This window comes from Stegostoma tigrinum, chromosome 3, assembly GCF_030684315.1.
Source record: "Stegostoma tigrinum isolate sSteTig4 chromosome 3, sSteTig4.hap1, whole genome shotgun sequence".
Lineage (NCBI taxonomy): Eukaryota > Metazoa > Chordata > Chondrichthyes > Orectolobiformes > Stegostomatidae > Stegostoma > Stegostoma tigrinum.
The window spans coordinates 97,935,219-97,961,020 of NC_081356.1; the positions used below are offsets into that span (position 1 = coordinate 97,935,219).

Consider the following 25,802-nt stretch of genomic DNA (forward strand, 5'->3'; position numbering starts at 1 on the left):
AGCTCCAACTTGCATTTCTGAATTATTGCTTACTACTCTAACTACATGGTGAAATAACACTGTGTGATAATGTGAAGTCCTATAAACTGTCCCAGTACAGAGGTACAAAGTAGAACTGAGATACAGGTTGACATCAATAATGGCCCATATGATCTACAATCTTGATTAAGTCATCACAGTGAGGCATAAATCTTTCTTTTGAAGGGTGAAAGTGAAGCTAGCATTTATATAATGCTTTTAGTGTTGAGAATGTTCCAAAGCATCTTAAGCATCTTACAGCCATTGAATCACTTTTAAAGTGTAGTTGCTATTTTTTAATCAAGTCTATGCTCTTTGTTTAAGTGTCATGATCCTTTTTACATCATCTTAATAGTCAGACAAGGCCTTTGGTTAATTTCTCAATTAATAGACGGTGTATTCATCAATGCAACACTCCCTTCGTAGTTCACTGAAGTATCAGCCTAAATGAGAGTGTAAGGAATAGAAGCCAGAGTAGGTTGTTTGGTCCCACAACTCTCCTCCACCATTCAATAAGATCACAACTGCTGCTTTATTAACATATGCATGCAAAATCTGTGTTCATTTGTCTACACAGTTAGCAACACTTTGAGATAATATAATGGATATAAAGCACTTTAATGCCTTGAGAAATGACTTAAGATGATAATTAACTCCTCTACTTTCTGTTTGAGATACCTGAATGAATGTTCCTACGACCACAGTGAGCCACCTTTTGGTGAGAACTGAGAGCTGCTACTGTATCTGTTGACTCCAATTCTCACCAGTTTAATATTCACAGCCAGTTTCTTTCCTCTAATATCAGAACATCAATACCAAAATAAAATCAGTACCATCAAAGCTATTGAGTGCAGATGTTTGAATTGAAATGGAGAAGCAAAATCACATCATTACACTGCATTGCATATCATTAAACAAGTCTTTGTATCCTCAATCTGCATCTGGTGAGAAAATAAATAACCTCTTCCAAATCCAGGTCTTATTACACCACTAATTTAAAAGTGCCTTTAGGCACCTTCTAATCGCAAAGCAGACAGTTGCAAAGAAGTATTGGCAGAATGATCAAAGCAGTAGCTAACATAGTTTTCTCAGTGTACTGCTCCCAACATGAGAAATAACTGGTTGAATTGAAGTTGTAGAGGCAATCCATTATTTTAACAGTTATAAATGCAATAGGGGCAATTAAACTTTATGTGCCAATATAACGGCAAAGGAAGTGGCTCTAGCTCAAAGCCTACAAGCAGATAGTTCAGTTTCCTTAATCAGGGTTCCAACAGCATAGGATTTACATGAGTTCTCAACCACAACAATAGCTTGCATTGATAAAGCACTTTTAATATGGTAAAATGTCCAAACGCTTTCCATAGAATCAGATAATAAAGCTGTACAGCAAAAGATCACTCATCGATTAGGTCTATTCTAGTTCTCTGCCAGTGTAATTCAGAGACAGCCTTACAGACCCAACTTTTACCCATTTTTCTGTATATTGTTTTGCCTTTGTGTTCCTATCTAATTCCCATTCAAACTGAATGTGCCTCCACCACACTTTTCAGGCAACATATTCAAGATCTTAGCCATTTGCTGAGTCTCCCCTAAAGTCACCATTAGTTGTTTTCACGTTAAATTCGATGTCCTCTGGATCTTGGCTTTTCAGCAAAGAGAACAGCTTCTGTCTGACTCCTTGGTCTAAGCCACTCATGATTCTGAACCTGTCTTTTGAATTTCCTCTCCAAGGAGAACCATTTCAGCATTCCCAAAGGATTCATGTAACTAAAATCCATCACCTCTAGAATTATTCTTGTTAAACTTTTCTGAACCTTCTCCAAACTCTTCACATCCTTCCAAACGTATGGTGCCCAGAATGGGATACAATACTCCAGTGGGCGCTAAACCAGGGTTCATCGTAATTTCCTTGCTTTTGTACTTAAAAAGCCCAGGATCCGATAGGCCCCTCTTATCACTTTCTCAACCTGCCTTACCATTTCAATGATTTGTGCACTCTCTATTATCGCACTCCATTTAGATCTGCACCCTTTATTTCGTATTGCATCTTCTTGTTTTTTCTACCATTTTATGCTAAATAGCTAATCCATTGTTTAACCATCGACAACAAAACACCAGTTTTCTGCACAGTAATCAGTTACTTACCTGACACTTCGATCAGAAAGCCAGCCAGCATCACAATGATCAAACCCATCTTCATACGAGGCTTGCAGCTGTTCTGGGGTTGCAATGGTGGCACTGTTGTCCTGACATACTTGTTTGGCCATCTCGAAGTTCAATGCGTATCTGCTTGCTGCTGCCCGATAGTGGAATATAACACCTGAGGATGGAAAGGCAGCCCTCAATAAATATATTATAGGTATGGGTGTACTTAGTTCCTTCCCTTCCCTTCCCTTCTGAAAGCAGTAGTTCTTGCTAGGGTATACAGTCACAGTTGTCCACAGTTCAGGAACTTCTTATTGAATGGTTCATTAGCACAGCCTGTCAGTGAGCCAAGATTCCAAGGGACCAGCTTTTCTCTGCTTTAGAAAAAACAAAGTTGAGGGTGTAGACCAATTCGGACCAGAACATTATGCCAACTGTCAACAAGCACTAGGGAGGTGATGGCCTACTGGCATAATCACTAGCTTATTAATCCAGAGACCCTGGTAAGGTTCTCAGAAGCTGGGTTCAAATCTTGCCGTGGCAAAAGGTGGAATTGGGATTCAATAGAATAGCTGGAATGAGGAATCTAATGGTGACCATGAAACCATTACACAGTCATAGAGATTTACTGCACATAAACAGACTTTTCAGTCCAACTTGTCCTTGCCAACCAGACATTCTCAATAAATCTAGTCCAATTTGGCCCATATCCCTCTAAAGCTTTGATATACCAATCCAGATGCCTTTTAAATGTTGTAATTGTACCAGCCTCTAGCACTTCCCCTCACAGATCATTCCATACACGTACCCCACTCTGTGTTAAAATGTTGCCCCTTAGGTCCCTTTTAAATCTTTCCCCTCTCACCTTAAAAATATGCCCTCTAGCTTTTGACTCTCCCACACCAGGGGCAAGACCTTGTCTATTTACCTTATCCACGCCTCTCATGATTTTATAAACCTCTGTAAGGTCACTCCTCAACCTCCAATGCTCCAGGGAAAATAACTCCAGCCTAGTCAGCCTCTCCCTATAACTGAAACCCTCCAATCTTAGTAACATCCTCGTAAACCTTTCAAGTTTCACAACATCCTTCCTATAACGTGGTGACCTTGTCAGAAAAAACCTGTCTGGTTCACTAATGTCCTTTGGGGAAGGGAACTGCTGTCCCTACCTTGTCCGGCCTACGTGTGACTCCAGGCCCACAGCAATGTAGGTGACACTTAACTGCCATCTGCGCAATCAGGGATAGGTAGTAAATTCTGGCCTGGCCAGTGACGCCCATGTCCCATGAATGAATGAGAAAAAGCACTGCATTCACATTTCCTTGTCGTGAGTAAATTGGTAGTGGTATGAGATTTCGTCCACATCAGAAAGGAGCACTGGCAGCTCTGTTTCTACATCTATTTCAAAGCCAGTCAGAAGGATCACCAGGGCTATGGGCATTCTGGTTGGCATTTTCAGACAGCAAGTTCAAAACACATTTAGCTTATGTTTGAGAAGGATTATTGGTCGTAATTCAAAATCAAGTGGCCTAATAACTCAGTTGGTAATGCTGTGCCCAATGAGTAACTGACGCTATGGGACGTAATCCATTATCAATCCTGCAGTGTGCTGAGTTAGTTAAATTTAGTCTTCTGCTGCAGTTCAGGAAGAAAAATTTGCCTCAATGTGTCTGGATTAAGGAGCGGAAAATTCAGCTCTCAACTATGGCTCTTGCTGAAATTTCATGCAAGTGTGGGAAAAGGGACTGATTTTGTGTTGCTCATTTTCACATTTGAAGATAATTTAGATGCATGAGGAGAATGATAGTTCAGTGAAACTGAAAGTGTACCTCAGTGCCAACAGGAAACAAGCGGTCAGGAAGTACTGAGGGAAAGGAGTAGATAGAAGGTTGGTGATTAATGATTGGCATTTTCTTAAAATGCATTTGTGGCATGTGGGTGTCACTGGCTTCACCAGCATTTATTGCCCATCTCTAGTTGTCCAAAGGACAGTTAAGTGTCAACCACATTGCTGTGGGTCTGGAGTCAAATGTCAGCTACACCAATGCTTCCCCTGACCAGATATAAGACAAAATGTTCTGAAAATGTTGAAGCAGAGCAATATTTGATGAATAATTGAAGCATCTGTTCAGAACAAACACCAGCTGTAATGAATTTTTTTGTGTTACCTTGCTTGCATCAACCACAACTGAGCAGCCTTAAAAATCCCCCAACTGCTACAGTCATTATGTACTTCTCACAGGCTACTGTTTGAATGTGATTTAATCCCTGGTAGCACTACATTCCTTCGGAGAAAGAATGTTTTCTTTGCACCTCCAGAGATGGCCTTAAATAAATAGGGGCAGGTTAATGTTCATGGTTTGCCAATTCCTTGCACCAATGTAACATATTTCTGATGCGTGTTCATCAGCTCCATCACTGATCACAGAAAGTGATGCCTGAGATGTCTGTAATCTATACCAACACTCCCTTTCAGCTTGAACAAGAATGTAAGAGGCAGGATATTCCCTTGCTGCTACAACAATTCTCCAATGAATGTGTGAAATGGGTTGGGGGCTTGTTATGCTGGATCACTGCCAACACTGAACTCTGATGTATTTCCTAACAGAAGGCAGCAGACTTTCATGAACCGTATTTATCATCATTATTACCCTAGAAGCACTGAAGCCTATGAACATTGTAGAATACATTGTCTGCAGTTCTTGCGCAAAACAGAAGGCCTTAGTGAAGTCAAATGCCTATAAGCACAAGGAAAATCAATGCAGATCATTAATACTTCAGCAGGTTTTGTTTTTGGCTGTTTTCTGCAACTTACCAGTTCTTTAAACTGCTGTAAGTACTGGATTACCACACTAAAAACCTTACATTTCACTCTCGTGGCCAGCTCATACACATAGGCACTTAAATCACCAGGTACCTACCTACCTAAAAATGTAATAAAACTATGTCCAGGAAAGTCACCTGAATAAATGACAATGCTGGCTGAAATTTTACCAAGTCATCCTTTCAGCTGACCTCAAGACCTTGATGATTTCACAAGTCAAAAATGTTTGAAAATAAACAAAAGATTGGAAATTCTTTCTTTGGAAGAGGTGAGAAATTATTGAGGCAGACTACTGCACATTACACTTACAAATAAAAGCTAAAATGCAGTTTAGCTCAGTTGGCAATTTTTTTTTCTCAGAAATGTGGGTTTTTTCAGATACAGCTAGCCAGGAAATTCTGAGAATTTTTCTTAGCTTTCACTGAAGTAACAGATCGTTGGTTTGTGGAATCTTACTGTGCATGAAACTGCTGCTACAATTACCCTGACTCAACATGATGACTTTACAAGTCCCTGCACTTAAATGTAATTTACTGTATAAAAAAGCATTTTGGATATTGCAGGGGGTTGTGATAAGGTACATTAAAAATGTAAGTCTTTCTTATAGTGTAGAGGATTCATTCTGGAAAAAAAATTTTCGAACTAAAAATCCAAATGTCAGGTGATAGAACGTGGACTGTGCAATTTGCCCTTGTAATCAACTAATATCTATCAATCACTGTTGAGGCTACTCATTAATACTGAACACTTGGATGAGGAATGCCACAACAAAACAGGGGTAATTAGTGAAAGAAATGAATATAGTCTATTCTTTCTTTACTTATCTCCTCACTGAAGATTTTTGCAGCACCCTGTTCTTACTTTTAGGGTTAGTAACATGCTGATTTTCTGACCAGCCAGTGTTGCTATAGAAGTGTTGATGAAATATTTGAGCACTGTGAAGCCAAAAATGAGATCATATAGTCACATGTTTTGGATTTGGTGACTGCCATTATTCGATGGCGGTGAGGCATTCAGTAGCTACTCAAGTCCCATCCACAAATTCAACATGTGGAGCTGAATAGACTGGGCACAGATTAGATATGGCAATCAACAGACTATTGTGTACATCTACACTGTCATCAGGAGGGTGGTATAATGCACATACACATTATATGGAGTCTGTGCAGCTCACCATGCTGCTTGTGAGGAGCTCCTGCTACCTGCTGTTTATCCAACAAAGGCTCAACTTCATAAGTTATTGCAGCCTGTCTGCCTTGGAGGTAAGTAGTCAGAATCTCTTTGTGTTGCATGCTTTGCAGTAGAGAGTCAGAATAGTTAATTCCATGTGGTAGATTTAGTAACCTGATATCTGATCCAGGCAGTCAACCTGCCTCACTAATAAAACTTGGAGAGCCTGTCTTTGCAACTGGGATTCTCTTCAACAGCATCTAAGTAATTTTGCAGGCAGCAGCACTGACAAGTAATGTGGTCAAATACTGGGAAGCACACCACTATCTGAGGTTGCAGAAGTTATGTCTTATTTGATTCAGAGGTCAGTTTTTGACTCCATATCTTCTCCCTCACAAAAATTGTCTGCTTTGACCTATGTAACACTATTTATGTCTGTTCTTACCTCAGTCCCTTTGCTACTGAAACACGTATTTAAATCTATGGCACCTTAAGACTTTGTTACTTAAATAAATTGAGAAACTACTGGAAATACTCAGTAGGTTTGGTAACATCTATGGAGAATTAAACAAGAGTTAATATCTCATGTTAACCTTTACTCTGTTTTCTCTTCACAGATGCTGTCATACCCGCTGAGTTCTTTCAATTTCCAGCATGTTCAGTTGTTATTTCAGATTTTCAGCTTCCATGGTATTTTGCTTTTACAGTTGCAATCCTTGCCTGGCCAGTTTTTTGGTCAGCATATGATCCTAACTCCCATTCAACCCTGCTGGCTGTAACCCCTACAATATCAATGCCGCACATCTAGCACCTCTTTGCTCATGAATTACTCCTGGTTTCCAGAATCCCTTGCCTCACACTTAAAATCCATGTGTTTGTGCTGATATATCAACCTCCTGTCTAACTCCTTAACCATCATTCCTTTACACTTGTGAATCTAGCAACTTGTGAACCCTTCATTTTTTGCCCCACTTTTCATTACTGTGATTTCAGCTGCCTTGTATATTGTATTTTGGAATTTTTAGCCAAGCTTCTCTACTTGTACAGCTTTCCAACATCCTTTAAAATTTCTCCTTAAAACCTAATTCTTTGACCAATTCAGAGACAGTAGGAAATACAGATGCTGGAGAATCTGAGATGAAAAGGTGTAGAGCTGGATGAACACAGCAGGCCAAGCAGCATCTGAGGAGCAGGAAAGCTGATGTTTTGGGCCTAGATCCTTCTTCAGAAATGGGGGAGGGGAAGGGGGTTCTGAAATAAATAAGGAGAGAGGGGGACGTGGATAGAGGATGGATAGAGGAGAAGATAGGTAGAGAGGAGACAAACAGATCAAAGAGGCGGGGATGGAGCCTGTAAAGGTGAGTGTAGGTGGGGAGTTAAGGAGGGGATAGATCAGTCTAGGGAGGACAGACAGGTCAAGGGGGCGGGATGAAGCTAGTAGGTAGGAGATGGGGATGGGACTTGAGGTGGGAGGAAGGGATAGGTGGGAGGAAGGACAGGTTAGGGAAGCGGGGACAAGCTGGGCTGGTTTTGGGATGCGGTGGGGTGACGGGAGATTTTGAAGCTTGTCAAGTCCACATTGATACCTTTGGGCTGCAGGGTTCCCAAGCTAAATATGAGGTGCTGTTCCTGCAACCTCCGGGTGGCATCGTTGTGGCATTGCAGGAGGCCCAGGATGGACATGTTGTCTAAGGAATGGGAGGGGGAGTTGAAATGGTTTGCAACTGGGAGGTGCCGTTGCTAAGTGCGAACCGAGCATAGATGTTCTGCAAATTTGATCAATTCCTCACCTTTTCTCATATCTGTTTCTCTTTTGTTGTTTAACTGAGTACTGTTGCCATAATAATAAGAATCCCTGACGATGGTGCGCAACTGTTGTGTGAATACTGGCACAATGTCTCCATTTCTTTCCTTTCTTCTAGTTATACATTTTCTGCATATTAAAACCATACTGTAAGATTGAAGAAAACTCTATTTTCATCTCCTCCAAAAAGGAAGACCGCAATTTCTAACTTGACTTCCTTTTCTTCAACTTTTATACACTTGTGATCAGTTAAAATAATATCCAATGAAACCACAAGGAATCATTTAATTGCTAGTAGATTAAAGAAAGGAAGGTTTGCAGTTATAACGCACTTTACCATAAATCTCAGAAGTGTCTCAAAGTACTTCAGAGGCAATTATCTACATTGAACTACGGTGGCTGCTATTACACTGCTAATCAAAGTGGTTTTTCCCTGTGTCCAGCAAGATCTCATAAGCAGCAAAGACTTTTTGGTTTTGGTTTTGAGGGAGGACATTAGCACTAGGAGGATTTCTTGCTCCTCTTTGATTATTTTATCGGGATCTAAGCATCACAGTAAAACAGACAGGATCTTTGACAGTGTCGTCAAAAGAATCGAACGACAGGACATTTGTCAATACTAAACTAGCGCTCGTCAATCTATGGATTCATGTTCCAGGTTAACTTGTTAAGAAAAGACGTTGTGACAAATGATATCAGTTTGTATGTCTGGATCAAGTTAATAGTAATTTTAATTAAATTTGAGACTTCTAAATCTAAAGCAAATAAAATGAAACCTGACCACCTGTACAGGCCGATTTTCTGCAGTGGGATCTACATATGACCACTAAAGCTATAACTGAAGATCTGCTATCAATTAAAGCAAGACGTCAGTCTAATAATTGGCATTTTGGTGGGTGTCAATGTCACTGCAATCCATTAGCTGAAAAATCACTTGACATATAGAAACTTACCAGTAACATCTAAAGAGACAGTGTCTTGCTCATCTTCAATGCCAATCATTACCTCACAGCGGTAAAGACCAGTATCACTTGCTCGTAGTCGGCAAATGGTTAGTGTTGCATCACTCAGACTCTCAGGATGCTTGGGCACTGCGACTCGACCATCATAATCAGCAGCAATTTTTATCACACCGTTCTGTGCCACCAGAATTAAGGTTTCTTTCTTGATCCTTCCATCTTTTCCTTCCTCAATTTTTGTCCACTTAATCCGAGGAAACTCCTGGAAAGAATGGTTGGAAGGCGAAGGTGTGGCCAGCATTGAATAGTGACACGGAAGAGATACAAAGCTAGAAAGGGAGCCTTTCACATGGGAACTCCTCTTAATCTTCATTCTCATCATCTTCCCACTATCGTGTGCTAAGGACAAAGAAAGAAAGAGTTGTCATTTGTAAATTAGGAACAGGTTGACTTTACCAAAACACTTCTACAGAAAGAGAACATTTTCCTTGAAACATAAGCTAGCCACACTTGGGTTCACCTTCATTCACCTCTTACTTTTAAGCTTCTGTCATTTGAGACTTGTCAGTGAAATAGATACAGGAGCTGCCAGTTCCTCAGGTTAGTGGTGGTTTGAGCAGTTCTTGGTGGCCAGGAAGAGCAGGAATATTTCCCCAGGCCTCTCAGTGGAGGTCTTTGATGTTTACCAACAACAAACACTAGGGTTCTTAACTCCCACATTCTGAGTGCTGTTTCCATCACTACCAATTGCCAGAGACTGGCCCCAGGAATACCGAGCTAAACCCTGCTGCTGCTCATGTCCATTTTCCCCAACAAGCCGTCCATCTGCCAAATTGCCATGTAGGAAGATAAGGAATATTACTGAAGCTCTATTGTCCACAATCTCTAACCGGGTTCTTCAGCATCTTCTGACAGCACCCTGCCCTCCTCAGCTCCCCATTAATATCAGAGACAAAATGTCTGTAGCAGCTGCAATGCATTTCCTCGCCAACCAATGCAGATGACCTAGAAAGAGCAAACATAGCACCTAGAGCCTTCTATGAGTATGCAATGAAGATAACTGGGCTGCTTGTAAGCTATACATCATTGGCAGATAGACGAACAGTTCTAATGCACTATCTGCAATAATGTTGTCTATGAGGAATATCCAGCTTTTAATGCCCAATTATGCTATTACCAGATCTTTATTTTTACTAGATTTTAAAATATCTAATATTATTTTACCTAAGCACTTCAATATGGCTCCATTTAGAATATCGAAATTACGCAGTTTACCAATTGCTATATTCTGGCCAATATCATTATCATTGAAGTTGTAAAATTATGTACAAATGTGGACTCCCGTATTACTTGTCAACTATTTGAGAACATTTAAGGACAATAAAATGACTCTTACACCTAATGATCTTTTAAACTTCATGCAAGCAGGGCAGAAACATAAAATGGAGCAAGAGCGTACTGAGGTAATACTATCTTACCTGACCCTACTGATGATACTATTGTCAATGTGGAACATATCCACAGGGTACGCATTAAATGTAATATCATTTTGACCTAAGAAAAGAAAACACATTGTCCATTAAATCACATGACTGACTCCATTAAATAATTAACATTAAAACAGAGGAACATTGTACATCTTATGAATTCAAGAAAAATATTCACAGCTTACATGATCTACTTCTGCCTGCAAGTGAATATGCTGTTTGAGTACCTGCTTTCTGGGAATGAAGAGCTGAAAGTGATCAGCACTTCCAATACACTGCCAACTCTCAAGATTTCATGCAGTAAATTAAGAGTAGAACTATTTAATCATAGAAGTCAAGTAGCTGAACTACAGAGTAAAAGATAAATCAGAATCTGATAGAAACGGGAAACAGTTGAATACACTTGGAAAGTACTTCACTGAAATTGCCACACAGTCAGCTCTTTCATAGCGTGAGCTAATATGGGATGTTTCTTTCTGTGAGCCCTTCAATATAGTCAAGCAATTCAGTCATAATTAGTGTAAATACTGAAAGATTACAGGGGAATAAAAGGCATTCCTCATGTCAAGTGAATGCATCAAGTTTCCAGTGTCGCTACCCCAATGACAACAGAGCAATATCATGACAGGTTAAAGTTGCAAGTAATAAGGCCACAAAAATGATAGGATATCTAGTCAGGAAATGTTCAAGCAATTAGGAAAATCTCTTGAGAAGCGAACAAGTGGACTGAAGTTTATATGCTTAACAATTGACTGAGTAGCGATATATTCAGACTTCTACCAAAACGAAGATGATAAAGGGTAAATGATGGAGTTGGCCATCACAGAACCTCTGCTTGATCTAAATAATTTTCAATACAATGATCAAAAATCAAACAAATCATATAGGATTTCTATGTATTTGGTGTAAACATGGTGTAAACAGCCTTCACATCCAATCTACTCAGGTAGTGTAAGGAGAAAACAAACCCAAATTTCTACTTACTAATGTCAGTGCTGATCAGAAGAAATCTAGAGTACCAGTCGAAAAATGTAAGTCAGAGTTCCATAGACAAGAATACAATAAGGATTGAACCAGGATTTAAAATGATATTTCTTCTCTATCTGGAAGATTCATTGGCTGGCAATGCTCAGCATACAATTTCCCAACCCAATATCTCTCTGCATGTTGTATCCAATCTTTCCAAAATACACCACCTTCAAGTTCCCTTCTGGGGAAAAATCAAAAGAACTGCAGATGCTGTAACTCAGAAACAAAAAGAGAAATTGCTGGAAACTCAACAGGTCTGGCAGTATCTGTGGAGAGAAATCAAAGTTAATGTTTCAGGTGTAGTGACTCTTCCTCAGAACTGGGGAACTTCCAGTTCTGAGGGAGGGTCATTCAACCCGTAATGTTAACTCCAATTTCTCTCCACAGATGCTGCCAAGCCTGCTTAGATTTTCCAGCAATTTCTCTTTTTGTCCCTTCTAGGGAATACTGACTCGGAATTGTATTTTTATCTTTTGTTGAATCAAACTCCTGAAATTCTTTCCTAACAGCGCTGACTGTATCTAAACCACATGAATGCCACAAATAAGAAGGCAGCTCACCACCACCTTCTCAAGGGCACTTAGGGAAAAATAATAAATACTGCTCTTACCAGTGACACTCATATGCCAACCATTAATGAGAAAGAGTCCACAGTGAGACAGCTGAACTCAAGAAGTGCTGATAGCAGGCTCTGCACACCCCCCGACTCTGACCCCAGTTTGGACAGTACTTTTATCTGATGTAAACTTCCTCAAAGTAGTTTTTGGTCTTCAGCCAGAGTAGCTGCATTTTACAATGCCAAAATTAAAATGTTAGAATTTAGGAACAAGATACTTCAGAGATCTTAGGGCAAATAAGAAGACTCAGGAGCAACAATCAGACTGGAGACTGAAAGGGTTGCACTTGTTGTTGGCTGGTTTATTTAAATATTTTGATTTTATTACCTACTGAGATTGAGAAGACCAAAACCAGATAAACTAGCTGCAACACTCTCCTAGGATAACAGGTTCACCATTCAAAACCCTAACCAATCTACGTTTCAATACACGAGCAATCATCTGAATATCCTCAAAGGCAGGAAGGAAAATAAGAGGTAGTTACCAATTACACAAAATGATTCATTAAAGCAGTTCCCCAATGTTACCATAGAATGCCTTCAGTGTGGAAGTAGGCTACTTGGGCCATTGAGTCCACATTGACCCACAGAATAGCATCCCACCCAGACACACACCCCCCATCCTAACTCTGAAGCCCTGCATTTCCCACGGCTAATCCACCTAACCTTCACATCTTTGGACACTATGGGCAATTTACCATGGCCAATCCTGACCTGCATATCAAACCAGAGCATCTGGAGGAAGTCCACACAAGTATGGTCACAATGTGCAAACTCCACACAATTGCCCAAGGGCGGAATCAAACCCAGGGACCTGGCACTGGGAGGCAGCAGTGCTAACCACTGAGCCACTGTGGCGGCCTTATGTACTATAAGGAATAGCTGGCATAATTTCATAGGGCCATGGGCCAAGGCGACTGATACAGTCACATTTACAGGAACAACTGAGAATGTGACTACAAGTATGGAAAACATGGCAAAGTAGGAGATGTTAAAATCTATCCTACAGAGCGATGTACTTTTTTTACTGTAGCAATGTAGAATCAGGAGTTATTTGCATGCCATAAGTTGTATTCCCAGTATTTGGGGCTGGAACTTTGAGAATCACCATATTGTTAGGTTAATTTTTACGTTGCACTCTAGGCAATTAGTGAGTCAAGCAAACTTAAAAGTAGACTTTTTCTAGTTAGTACAGAATATGCATAGAATGAAGCAAAGCAAAACTAGAAAGAAATTAACTATTTTGACAGACATTTCTTAAGTCTCATTTATCTGAAGAAGCAAATCATTTGTCCATAAAATATCAGCTGCATAGTTGTTTAAATGAAAGCGAAATTATGAATGTTTCACCTTAAAAGCAGAAAGAAAGCATATGACATTTGCTAAAGACTTGTCCACAAACCTCAAAAACCACGTTCTCAAGGGAAGGCAGATAAAATTAAAGACTCTGTAGAATATTTCATTTCTGACATGAATCCAATAAAAACTTGCATTTATGTGCTGCCTTTCATGTGGCAGAGGATCCTAAATTCTTAACAAATTGGAGATGGGACGCTAAGTCACAATTACAGAAAGCACAGTTGAAAAGGTGGGCTTTTGAGACTATTTTTGAAATCTTAGGAGGAGCACACAGAATGGTAACTTCAGGGATGAAAGGTGAAAAAAAAATCAGAGTTAAATGATTGAACAGTGAAAACTGAGAAACTGAATGCGAGGCAAGTTCAGAATCAGAGAGAAGTTAAAAAAGGACTACTTTTTAATTCCTATTTCCAGCATCAACAATATTTTGTTTCATTGAAAGAAACAAGGACAGACAATGAACCATAAATTCCACATAGTAGATTGATAATGTGAAAACTGCATATATCTTGAATGCCGTTTTAATATTTTACAAACACTAGTAAGGCATCATAGCTCGGAGATCTTTTAGATTTCTTTGTTCTCCAGGAATAATTTCAATAGTAAAGTTAAATACATTCAGATGATTCTAATACCAAAACAAATGGAAGCAAACTGTTTTACCACATGGGAATTGCTCTTCTTGCACTATTAATAATCTCTGACAGGAGATCAGACATGAAAAAAAATCTCTCCTGTCAGAACTTGTAATGAGACTTAAAAGGATCAACTGAGGTTTCCCCCTAACGTGTAGCTCACCTGCTCCAAACTCTAAAATGTGAGAACTCTTTCAAGATGGAACTAACTCAAAGCATGCATTTGAAATGTGTATGTGTCACCATTCCCAGTATGTCATGCAGGTCATTATATTATATCAGAACAGCTGTATCATGTTTCATGGAGGGAAGGATTTAACAGAAACATTTAATTACAAATTAGATTCACGCTTTGGCTTCTTCTACCTTTAGCAGACCCCCAATTTCTGCCCTTCCTCCACTTCATGCAATTTTAAAAGATGGGCATGACTAGGCTTGCACACTCCTCTGCATTGGTATACAATTCCTATTATCCATAAGTGACAAAATGAATACTATTTCTCATCACACCTGTCAGTACTGCTCCCTGTTCTTAATGCCCAAGCAGTGATGCATTTTTTTGTGGCTCAGTATTCTCAAGATAGATTTGCATTTCAAAACGGTGGATAGAGGGAAGGTGTCTGCCTTTGTATTTTCTTCCTGTGAAAGGGAGAAATGTTTGGAAAAAGAAATGTCTCTGTAATGAGAGATGGGTCAGACAGGGTTTGAGAAGGAATAATATTGATGTTTTGTTCAATATGGATAAATCCAAATGCCACTTTTTTTCCCATTTTTTTAAGATCCATTAATTGTGATGTGAACTTGAGCCAGAAGCGTTGAGAATGTAAAAACTCAAGATTTTCCAGGTAGATACGCTCCTGGGCCTCTTTATAAATATGCAGTAGTGGGTATAAGGTGGGGTGCCATTGTTCAGGATTCTCTTAAGGTTAACATGCAGGTTCAGTTGGCAGTTAGGAAGGCAAATATAATGTTCACATTCATTTTGAGAGGGCTACAATACAAAGGCAGGGGTGTACTGCTGAGGCTGTACAGGGCTTTGGTCAGGCTGCATTTGGAATACAGCGAGCAGTCTTGGGCCTCATATCTAAGGAAGGATATGGCTTTGGAGTGGAGGTTTATAAGGATGATCCCGGGATGGAAGAACTTGTCGTGTGTGGAGCGGTTGAGGCTGGGCCTGCACATGAGTTTAGAAGAATGAGGAGGACCTCATTGAAACTTACAGAATACCGAGAGGCCTGAATACAGTGGACACGGAGAAGATGTTTCCATTAGTAAAACACACTAGAGCCCAGGGGGACATCCTCTTGGTGAAGGGACGATCCCTTAGAACTGAGATAAGGAGGAATTCCTTCTGCCAGATGGTGGTGAATCTGTGGAATTCATTGCCACAGAAGGCAACGGATGCCACGTCTTTGAGTATCTTTAAGACAGAGATAGATAGCTACTTGGTTAGTAAGGGGATCAAGAGTTACAGAGAGAAGGCAGGACCAAGGGGTTGAAATACATATCAATCATGATCGAATGGCGGAGCAAATTTGATGGGCCAAATGGTCTAATTCTGCACCTATATCTTTTGGAAGTGAACAACATTTTAAATTTGGTGCCTTCTCCACAATTGTAACATAGAGATTTATTTGTTCAATCAATGTATTCATTCCATCAACTCAATCATGAGAGTCAATTCTTCTACAGGTCAGTGAACAATAATAGTGAAGATTGACGTGCTTCCAGTAGTAAAACAAAGGAAATAGATGGTTTTAATTGATGAGCATCATTCTTCTTGCAATTTTGATGATCACAAAAAGGAAAGTAGACATTAGACATAGTTCTGACAAAAGGTCAGTGACCAGAAGCATAAACTCTGTTTCTCTATCACAGATATTGCCAGCTTCAATGAATATTACCGGAATTGTGTATTTCTTTAATGATATTGAACTCAGCACCTCAATTTGATTTGCAACATCTCCAGAAATGCTGTGGACTGAAAGTCAGTCAATTTACTGAACAATGGGTCCATTCTAAAGGTATATGCGGAACAGGAGCTGAGTTTATCTCCCAGGTACACAAACAGCCCACACTAGTGAAGATACATATGTAATTCCTTATTCACCTCAAAAACCCAGTTCTGTGCATGTTTATATACAGTCATAGAATCATAGAGATGTACAGCATGGAAACAGACTCTACATTCCAACAATGTTAACCATATATCTGATATAAATCTCATTTCATTTGCCAGCAATAGGCCCAAATCATTCTAAGCCTTTGCTATTCATAGACCCATCCAGAAACCTTTTAAATGTTGTGGCTGTACCAGCCACTACCACTTCCACTGGCAGCTCATTCCATACATGCACCACCCTCTGTGTGAAAACATTGCCCCCAGGTCCTTTTTAAATCTCTTCCCTCTCACCTTATGTTTCCAAGTTTGTATGAAAGTTCATTCTTGATTACCCAGAAGTTTTGATTTTACACTTGCTAGTATCAAATATTGGTGTCCTCTGCAGGAAAATGCTGAAGTATAATGTTAAAGCTCTGAAGGTTTAATATTTATGTTACATTAGCTCCACCCATTCTACTGATGTCACACAGTCTGTGGGTGAAGACGAGGAATTCTAATCTAGATTTCAAAGGGACCAGATGTATCTGCACCAGCCCCCTTATTTCTTGTAATTATGTTTGCCTAATTGTAGTTTACTTATTGCTATTGTGCAACAAACCTCCTTTTTTCATTACAATGTCCTTTCTATGGTCATGAGAAAATATCACAACTACAATATTTTACCTTGTTTCGTGTGATGTTTGAGTACAGCACTGATGCTGGCTCACAGACGGAACTCGATCCTGAAATCCTTCCATTGATTTCATTGATCATTAAATCCCTACAGTGTGGAAACAGGCCCTTCAGCCCAACAAGTCCACACCGACACTCAGACCATCCCATTCAGACCCAAGCCCCTGTAATCCACCTAATCTACACATCCCTGAACACTACGGGCAATTTAGCATGGCTAATCCACCTAGCCTGCACAACTTTGGACTGTGGGAGGAAACCAGAGCACCCAGAGGAAACCTACGCAGACACGGGGAGAATGTGCAAACTCTATACAGACTGTCACCAAACGGTGGAATCGAACCCGGGTCCCTCGCTCTGTGAGGCAGCAAAGGTGTAGATAGAGTGGATAGTCAGAGATGTTTTCCTGGGGTGGAGGTAGCTATTACAAGGGGGCATAGATTTAAAGTGAGTGGAGGTAGATATGGGGGAGATATGAGAGGTAGGCTCTTGACTCAGAGAATAGTAGGGGCATGGAATGCATTGCTGGAGAGGGTACTGGAGTCGGCTTCATTAGGAGCATTTAAGCATCTATTAGATAGGCATATGGATGAGAGTGTAAGGTAGGGGTGGAGGTTAGATAGACCTTATGTTTAAGGTAAAGGTTCGGCACAACATCGTGGGCCGAATGACCTGTATTGTGCTGTACAGTTCTATGTTCTAATCATTGAATTCCTACAGTGTGGAATCAGGCCATCTGTTGAGTCCAAACTGAGTCTCCAAAGAGCATCTCATTCAGACACACACCCCTACCACATCCCTGCATTTTCCATGGTTAATCTCCTAACCTGCACATCCCTGAACACGATGGGAAAATTTAGCTTGGCCAATCCACCCAACTTGCACATACAGTCATTGAGTTACACAGCATGGAAACAGACCCTCCAATCCAACCAGTCCATGCCAATCATAATCCCAAACAAAACTCGTCACACCTGCTTGCTCCTCACCCATAACCCTCCAAACGTTTCCTATTTATGTACTTATCTAAATGTCTTCTAAACATTGTAATTGTTCCCACACCCACAGCTTCCTCAGGATGTCCATTCCACTTGCAAGCCACCCTCTATGTAAAAAAGTTGCTCCCTCATGTCTTTTCTAAACGTCTCTCTTCTCACCTTGAAAAGGTGCCCCCTCCTCTTGAAATCCCCCAGTCCTGCGGTAAAGACAACTGCCATCAGCCCTATCTATGTGCATAGTGGGAGGAAACAGGAGAACCCAGGGCAAACCCATGCAGACACAGGGTGAATGTGCACCACTCCACAGGGTGGAATCAGACCCACAAATTTCTGGAATTCACTCCTCCAGAGTGCAGCTGATGCCAGGACACTTGAATGAATAATGGGTTGAAGGATTGTGGGGAACGGGCAGGAAAGTGGAGTTGAGATCAGCCATAATCATTAGGCTTGAGGGGCTCCTGGTTCCTATGGTCCAATATGTGCAATGAGTTGGGGGGTTGGGGGGCTGGTCGCTGACTGGCGAGCATATTGGTTCAAAAAACATACAGAAAAACAACATTGGTTTGGAAAAAAACAAGAAAACATTGTTCCACAAGGTTTGGTGCTAAGATCACTGGTCCAAGCCTTTGCATTAATAACATGGACTTAAAATAAAATTAACATCAGAAGTTTCCATGGCTGGTGAAATGACATCAGGGTCCGCATAAAAGCAAAAGAAAAGTCATACAATGTGGTGAAGATTAGTGGGAAGCCACAGGACTGGGAAGCCTTTCAAATCAGAGGATAGTTAAAAAAAGAAATAAAGGGGCACGAACATGAAATATGAGGGTAGGCTAGCTAGTAATACCAGAAGTATTGCAAGAGTTGTCTTTAATATTTAAAGAAGTAAGAGAGGCAAGAGTAGACATTGGACTGCTAGAAAATGAGGCTGGAGAAGTTCTAATGGGGAACAACAGATGCCAGAGGAAGTGAATAGGTGCTTTGTATTAGTCTTCATGGTTCAAGAGAATCAGGGGCAGAGGTGAGTATAGTGGTCATTCCTAGGGAAAAGATGCTGGGGTAGCTGAAACGGCTGAAGGTGGATAAACCACCTGGACCAGATGGACTGTACCTCCGGTTTTTGAAGGAGATAGCTGAGGAGTTTGTGGCGGTTTTAGTGGCCATCTTTCAGGAATCACTGGAGTCAGGGAGGATCCCAGGGGACTGGAAAATGGATAAGTAACACCCTGTTTAAGAAGGAAGGGAGCTAGAAGACAGGAAACTATAGGCTGGTTAGCTTAACTTCATCATTGGTAAGATTTTGGAATCCGTTATTAAGGATTTGGATTTATAGATGGCCTTTGACAAAGTGCCGCATAAGAGGCTGATAAATAAGATAAGAGCCGTGGTGTTAGAAATAAGGTACTGGCTTGGATAGAGGATTGGCTGACTGGCAGAAGGCAGAGAGTAGGGATAAAGGGGTCTTTTTCAGGTTGGCTGCCGGTGACTAGTGAAGTTCCGCAGGGGTCAGTATTAAGACCATAACTTCATGTTACACGTTAATGATCTGGATGAAGGAACTGAGGGCACTGTTGCTAAGTTTGTAGATGACACAAGGACAGATGGAGGGGCAGGTACTGTTGAGGAAGCGGAGAAGCTGCAGAAGGACTTAAGCAGGCTAGGAGAGTGGGCAAAGAAGTGGCAGATGGAATACAATGTAGGCAAGTGTGAAGTAATGCATTTTTGTAAGAAAATAGAAGCGTAAAATATTTTCTAAATGTGGAATGGGTATGGAAATCTGAAGTACAACGAGACTTGTGAGTCCTAGTTCAGGGATTCTCTTAATGTTAACATGCAGGTTCAGTTGGCAGTTAGGAAGGCAAATACAATGTTAGCATTCATTTCAAGAGGGCGAGAATACAAGAGCAGGAATGTGTTGCTGAAGCTGTATAAGGATCTGGGCAGACTATATTTGGAATATTGTGCAGTTTTGGGCTCCATATCTAAGGAAGTATGTGTTCGCCCTGGAGGGAGTCCAGAAGAGGTTTACAAGAATGATCCCAAGGATCAAGGACATATTACATGGGAGCGGTTGAGGATTTTTGGTCTGTACACGATCGAGTTGAGAATTATAAGTGGGGAATCTGATTGAAACTTCAGAATATTGACAGGCTTGGATAGAGTGGATGTGGAGAAGATGTTTCTACTAGTTGGACAGACTAGGACCCAAGGACACAGCCTCAGAGTCAAAGGATGAACCTTTACAACTGAGATGACGAAGGAATTTATTTAACCCGAAGGTGATGAATCCAGAGTCTAGGGAGGCCAAGTGATGGAGTGTATTTAAAACAGAGATTGATAGGTTCTTAATTAGTAAAGCTATCAAGGGTTATGAGGAGAAGGCAGAAGAAACATATCAGCCAAGATCAAATGTCAGAGCAGACTCAATGGGCCAAATGACCTAATTCTGCTTTACGTTTTTTGATCACCACTGAGCCACTGTGCCACCCATTCACGGGAACATGGCATTCACTTGCTGGACTAGCACTTACTGCTCATCCCTAATTTTCCTTGCGAAGATATTGGGAGCTGTGTTCTAGGACTATTGCTTTTCACTTGGTGTAGAAACAACCACAGTGCTTTTATGGAGGAAATTACAGGATTATGACCCAGCAACACTGAAGGAACAACAAACAGTTCCAAAGTCAAGACGGTGTGTAACATATGCTGCAGTGTTGGTAGTAAATGTTGATTTTAATGGATGGGATGCCAATCAAGTGGGCTGTTCTGTCCTGGATGATATCAAAGAACTTCAGGATTGTTGGAGCTGCACCCACTTAGGGAAGTAGACAGTATTCCATAATTCTCTTGATGTGTGGTTTGTCAATGGTGAACAGGCTTTGAAGACTGAAGACTTGAGTTACTCGACGAAGCATTTCTTGTTATGACCTGCTCTTGTAGTCACAATATTGACATGACTGGTCCAGTTCAGTTTCTGGTCAATGGTAGTCCCCATTGAGGGATATCGAGGAATTCACCAAAGTGGCATCATTGAATATCGAGGGTCAATTCTGCTCTGAAGAACGGTCACTGAACCCAAAACATTACCTCTGATTTTTCTCCACAGATGTTGGCAGACCTGCTGACTTTCTCCAAGTAATTTTATTTTTGTTTCAGATTTCTAGCATCCGCAGTTCTTTTGCTCTTTTTACCAAGGGTCAATCATTGGGATTCTCTCTTGCTGGAGATGGTCACTGCCCGGTTCTTATGCGGTGCACTGGTTACTTTCCACTTAAATAGATCAAGCCTGGATTGTTGTCCAAGTCTTGCTGCATTTAGACACGGATGGCTTGAGCATTTGAAGAGTTACAAATGGTACTGAACATTGTTCAATCATCAATGACCATCCCCAGTTCTGACCTTTTGATGGAAGAAAAGCTTATCAGGACATTCATTAATGAAGCAGCTGAAGATGTTTGGGCCCATACACTGCCCTGAGGAATTCCGGCAGAGATGTCCTGGGATTGAAATAACTGATCTCCAACAATCACAACCACATTTCTTTGTGCAAGGTATGAGATTTTTCCTCAAACTCCCACTGACTCAAATTTCGCTCCGGCCCCTTGATGTTAATCAAGTCAAATGCTGCTTTGGTGACAAGGACAAATACTCTCACCTCCCCTCTCAAGTTTAACTCTTTTGTCCATGTTTGAACTAAGGTTACATTGAGGTCAAGAGTGGAGTAGGCCTTGCAGAACCCAAACGGAGAATGATTCAGCAGATTATTTATGTGTAAGTGCCACTTGATAGCACTGTCACCAACACTTTCCATCAATCGTCTAATAATAGACTGTGGACTGATAGGGTGGTAATTGACCAGGTTAGCATTGTCCTGTGTTTTGTTGAAGGTCATAACCTTGGCAATTTTCCACACTGCCAGTAGATATCAGTGTTATAACTGTTGGAACAGCTTGGCTACAGGCATGGTTAGTTCAGGAGCACAAGGCTTCAGTGCTTTTTATGGAATATTGTCATATCCCATATCTGTTGTCGTAATCAGCGCCTTTAGAGTGCCATATTATCAATTTCAAACACACTAGGCAAAGTGAGCACAAGGCATTTTAATGTCAAACCAATGGTGATTTAGAAGAAGCACTCAGTGCATCTGAAAAGGGAGTGTTTGGCTAAACAAAGAAATACCAATATGACTTATGAACTTCTAGCACAATCTAATATGAAGTTTGTTTTCAATAATGGAATGTGGCAATCTTGTGGAAGCTTTGTGATGAATATAAAAGGCTAGCAATGAGTTTGAAAAGGTTCTTCTTGTGCAGCCAAAAGAACAGGAAAATAATTAGGATGTCCTATTTGTTACAAAGGCCCGATTAAGATTCTACAGTCCTTCACAAAATACAGGCAATTAAACAATTAACTGCTGAAATTAGATATACTTTTATTTTAAGTGCAATTACTAACATATTTTGTGTGGGAAAATTACGAGTGACATCTTTAGCTGCAGTAATAAATACAACACCCTCCTGCTGTTTTAATGGTGCTTTAGTAGCTGTTGATACACAGCATTTCATATGGTTTTAAGGCTTTGGCCGCAGCAGGGTAGTGTGGCAATTTAGGCTGTCCTTGTAATAGTCTGGAACACAGAATTGAGAGGCCTCTCAGCTGGAAAAATGAATAAAGCAGGAAGACTTTAGAAATGGAAACAGATGAAAAAAAAAGCATATATAATTGCCAAAACCAAGATTTGTTTTAACTTCTCTGGAAAATGTTGAACTTAACAAAATGTTACCATTGCACAAAGCTTGAAATGATGGAAAATAATACAGAAGGTATATTGGTACTGGTCACAGAGCATGCAACAACCAAAAGATATTCAATAGTGCAAAATGCTTTAAGATACTTAGAAAACATGATGATACAGACTATAAATCTAGGAATCTGCTCTTCCCGAATAAAGGACTTTTACCCAAAGTCTCCATGTGGCAATCTATAATTCTCAGTTGGCCTTTTCTGAACAGTTGGTAAGGAGAATATTGCATTTTTTCCTTATGGAAAAAATTAGAAAAACAGAGGTCTAACCTTAATAGCTAAAGCACATATACAGTGCTCTGATAACTGTTCGGCAGATTTATCCAGTGAATACTCCTAGGTTGAAATTGGGAGTAGTGTTGAAGCAGCTAGGTTCATCCAAAACATAGGTGAAGCAATACAATTTGCTACAGTCCCTAGTTTAGCAAAAGGAAAACCCTGTAAGTTTCATAGTCCTGGGCCTTTATTTTTGTTTGTGGGCATTGGTGAGGAATTGCATTATGAGTCCAAACCCGAAACATCAACTTTCCTGCTCCTCTGATACTGCCTGGCTGTTGTGTTCCTCCAGCTCTACACTGTGTCATACCAGAAGATGGTAGCGGTCATTGCTGCTGGGAAAGCTATTCTCATAAGCAATTTGGAGTATTTGGACAAGCATGAATGGCAGATCCCAGCTGCAGGGTGGGTGGGAATAGGGGTCAGGTTAGGGAGGCTTGGGAAGAGGGACAAACAGGGTACCATTTGGGGAGTTGGCCATTGGTATAGGAAAGCCCCCAAAGGCATAACTTGTGCCCCCACTCCCTCCTTGCCCACACTGTCAGAGCTGCTGGTCTGCCTTCCTATACAGACCAAAAAATTGTGGTACCGGTGGAATGAGACATTTAAGTGTCAGTTAATTGTGCAATCAGGGCCTCAATAGACTGAAAGGCAGGGAGGTTGCTTGACTGCTTACCCTCAGCCTCCAATACAGAGACACTGGGTGGCTTCTGCTCACCTACTTTATTTTATGCACCCACCTCCCCATCCCTGCAACCCCACACAACCTGCAAATAAACCAGCATGGTCTGGAAAATCTAACCCAATGAAACCATTCCAAGGCAGAAGCATTATACAGCAAAGTTACAAATGCAGATGTTAGGTCAGATGGCCAAACATTTGGTCAAAGTGATAGGTTTTAAGGAGATTATTAAAGGAGAAATGTCTATTAGAAGGACAGACGGGTGTTGGGAGACTATTCAGATTTTGAGGCTGTAGCAATGAAGGAGCAGCCACAGATGGTGGAGGAATTAAAACTGAGGTGCAAAAAGGCCTGGAGCTGAATGTTGTGGGGTTGTAGCAGATAACATTAAAAAAGAGCAAGGCCGTACAAGGAGATGAAAATAAGAATGAGAATTTTAAAATCAAGGCACAGCTTGATTGTGAGTAAAAGTATCTCAGTGTAAGGAGCAGAGACTGGATTGTGGAAAGCAATTTGCTGCAAATTAAAGTGCTGGCAGTAGAGTTTTGGATGGTCTCAAGTTTACAGAGGTTAGTATGTGGAAGACCAGCCATGATTGCATTGGAACTGTGGAGTCTAGACATTAAAAAAGCATGAATGAATGTCTCAACAGTAGATGAAGTGGAACAAGGTGATGTCCAGTGATATTATTCAGGCAGAAACACATGATCTTAATGATGGCACAAATAGGATTTCAGAAGTTCATCTCAGAATCAAGTGTGACACAATTGTGAAACAGACCGGTTTCATCGTAGACTCTGGCCAGGGACATGGGTGAAGTCAGTAGATGGAGAATGAGTTTGGATCGGGGACTGAAAACAGTTGCTTCAGCCTTCTCAGTATTCAACTGTAGGAAATTTATGCTCATCGTGTTGAAAAGGTGTTCTAATAATTTAGCAACAACGGATGAGTTGAGAGAGATGTTGTGACACGGGCCTGAGTGTTGGCATCGTACATGTGAAAACCAATGCTGTGCCTTTAGGTAATGTTACCAAGGTCAAGGTATGGATGGGAAATTAAGCGATGGCAAGTATCAATCTGCGACAAACATCAAAACATGCAAGAACAGAAGCCAGAGCAGATGATTCTCTGGATTAGACAGATAACAATGTAATCTATGACAGGTGTCTCACTCAGCCAGACAACAGACCAGAGCTCTTCAAGGAAGATGGAGTCAACCATGCAAAAGGCTGCAGGGTGGGTCTCGAGGATGAGGAGGTAAAGTTTACCTTCATCACTGTTACATAGGGCCCCATTTGTGACTTTGATAAGACCCCTCTCATTACAATGGCAGGAATAGAAATCTGATTGAATCATAGAATCCCTACAGTATGGAAACAGGCCAGTCAACCGAACAGGTCCACACTGCCCCTCCAAAAAGCATCCCATCCAGACCCATTCCCCTGCTCTTTCCCTGTAATCCTGTATTTCCCATGGCTAATCCAGCTAACTTACACACCCCTAGACCCTACAGCAATTTAGCATGGCCAATCTACCTAATTGCATGTCTTTGGACTGTGGGAGGAAACTGGAGCACCTGGTAGGGGGAGAATGTGTAAACTCCACGTGGGCAGTTGCCCTAGGGTAGAATTGAATGCATGTCCCTGGTACTGTGAGGCAACAGTGCCAATCTGCCAGAGTTCAAACATAGAGCTCTGGGGTGATGGAGGATTTAAAGAAGAGAAGGTCAACTTCTGAAGAGTGAAAATTCATCATAATGGGCAACTTGGAGACAAGAAGAGGAAGTTGGGATGATCAGAAGTTTAGTGGGAACAGGATCAAAGGAACAAGCTGTGAGATGGATAAGACGAGATCAGAGAGAATGTGAGGAGAGCTGAGCGAAAAGCTAGCAAAAGTTACAAGTTCAGGACTGTGGCAGCAGGGAGCATTAAATATAGTTTGGCCAAGTAGTCTAGTAAAAGATAACACGAAATATTATTTTAACAAGTTAGCTAGCGAAAGCCATGGTGCAGCAGAGGTAGCTGATCAAATTGCCTTGATCTCAGTGACAAAGAAAACTCTCATGTATTGTTAAATGTGAGGCTGGAAGGAGCAATGGAGAGAGGTCTAAAAGGAAGGTTTGCAGAACAGAAAGGAACCCATTAGATAACTGAACTGGAAGTTGATCTGGGAAAAGTCAGCAGTTTTAGAAGATGACAGC

At 40.9% G+C, this 25,802-nt stretch overlaps 1 protein-coding gene across 4 annotated transcripts in view; it reads right to left on the reverse strand.

Annotated features, from left to right (window-relative positions):
• LOC125450757 (versican core protein-like) overlaps positions 1-25,802 on the reverse strand; it is a 180,813-nt gene that overhangs the window by 144,995 nt on the left and 10,016 nt on the right. For all 4 annotated transcript variants that reach the window (XM_048526883.2, XM_048526882.2, XM_048526880.2 and 1 more), the window contains exons 3-5: positions 10,402-10,477; positions 8,918-9,322; positions 2,167-2,341 (exon numbers count right to left, since the gene is read on the reverse strand). In XM_048526883.2, the coding sequence (XP_048382840.2) occupies positions 2,167-2,341; positions 8,918-9,322; positions 10,402-10,471 (650 nt within the window). In that variant the 5' untranslated portion in view covers positions 10,472-10,477. The remainder of the gene's footprint in view (positions 1-2,166; positions 2,342-8,917; positions 9,323-10,401; positions 10,478-25,802) is intronic.